The following is a 1609-nucleotide window of genomic DNA, read 5'->3' on the forward strand; positions in this document are numbered from 1 at the left end:
AGAGAGAGAGAGAGAGAGAGAGAAAGAGAAAGAGAGAGAATCCTACACTGTCATTATCTTCTTCATATTTTGAAGCTTCTCTCCCCAGTTAAATATTGTACCCTCCTCTGACTGACGAGGATTTGGAAGCTGAAAGTGAATGAGCTCGGTTTCCCTCTCCTTTTCTGGGGAGGGAGGGCTAGCGATGACGTCAGTTGTGTGTGGGGAGTCATTCTCGCTCTCCTTTGGTAGCTGGAAAGTGGGGGCTTTGAGGACACATTTTGTTGCCTTGATAGCAGAGTTTGGATCCCCGGAAGGAGACTTTGTGTAAATAGGAGACTCAGAGCAGTGTTAGGGAAGGTCGAAGCCAAGGCAAAACAGCTACAGACTGCCAGAGAGCGGTGTGTAAGCGGTAAGAGGTACCATCCGGAAAACCTCTGCCGCTCGCTAAGGCGAAGGGGGATCCCCCACTCTCGTTTTAAGACCGCCCAGGACAGGCAAGGTTGTTTATGCAGTGAGGGAATCTCCCAGACAGAAGAGGCAAAACTTTGCTTCTTTCCTCCAGCGTCGCCCCCCTCCACCACCCCTCTTTTTATTAAAGGCGTTTCCACAGATTCGTTTAGAAGGGAAAATGGATGTTGAGGCGTTTGGAAGGTTTGCAGCCCTCGTGAAGTGTCCGGTTTCACTATGAGCTTTGCTGTGGAACAGCGAAGGGGAGAGAGGGAGAACTTAAATTCACTATGGGCTCATAACAGTCCCCAAAGAGAAAAGCGCCCCAATTCTCAGCTGTGTCTGGGAGAGTATGCGCTAAGGAGGTCTGCCCCAGTAGCGAATGATAGGCAACCAGTTTTAAAACCAAAAGACCCAGAATGGCAGTGTGGGTGGCTATAGTGATGGGGGGTGGATCCCAGAGGCAAGCTTCGGTCAGAGAGCAACTTTGGGGGTACTTCTAGGAGTTCTAAATCTGTCAGTCACAACAACCTGGTCCCTGCCGACTTGCACGGTAACCAGACTAAAGAAGAATCACTTCCATGAAAAAGTAAAGGGAAATGAACGGTCCCTTCAACTCCTTTCATATAAAACCCAACTGGGTCATGTTCCCCTTCCTCCCATACCGAAACGGAGTCTGTCCGCCCATCCCGAACACAGACTAAGTGTTCTGGGTTCTCTGGGGACTAGCCATCCCTAGCTTGTGGGCTTCCAAAGGCACGGAACTCCCAAACGCAGTTCCCGCGAGGCCAGGCAGTATCCTTTCTCAGTGTGGCCATTCCGCAGATGGGCTAAAGCGAGTCTCAAAGCTCACCTCTACCTTTTCTGCGCCGCTCCAGGGGCGGCTCCCGGAGACCCACCCGCCTCCTGCACCCCACACATCCGCGCGGCCCCCGAGGGCCCCGCGGGGACTATCGGGGTGGTCTGTCGAAGGGAGTAACCCCTTTTGCCTTACCTGCGATCACGGCTGGAGACTTCTGGCCCCCCTCCGCTCGCAGCCACACTTGCAGTGTGAAGGCGTCGCGGGGCAGCTCCAGATCGGCCCGGAGGCGCAGCTGCTCCCCTCTCCCGCTGAAATAGAGCGCCCGGCTCGGCGGGCTCGGCTCCTCGGCGCCCCTCGCCGCCCGCTGCTGCCGCCGCC

At 55.0% G+C, this 1609-nt stretch overlaps 1 protein-coding gene across 1 annotated transcript in view; it reads right to left on the reverse strand.

The window, feature by feature from the left end:
- Pappa (pappalysin 1) overlaps positions 1-1607 on the reverse strand; it is a gene marked incomplete at its 5' end in the record, with an annotated part of 238799 nt that extends 237192 nt beyond the window's left edge. Inside the window, one exon of the mRNA XM_005352645.2 lies at positions 1424-1607. Within this exon, the coding sequence (XP_005352702.1) occupies positions 1424-1607 (184 nt within the window). The remainder of the gene's footprint in view (positions 1-1423) is intronic.
- Between the last annotated feature and the right edge of the window lie 2 nt (positions 1608-1609).

The sequence above is a fragment of the Microtus ochrogaster genome, chromosome 10, assembly GCF_000317375.1.
Source record: "Microtus ochrogaster isolate Prairie Vole_2 chromosome 10, MicOch1.0, whole genome shotgun sequence".
NCBI lineage: Eukaryota > Metazoa > Chordata > Mammalia > Rodentia > Cricetidae > Microtus > Microtus ochrogaster.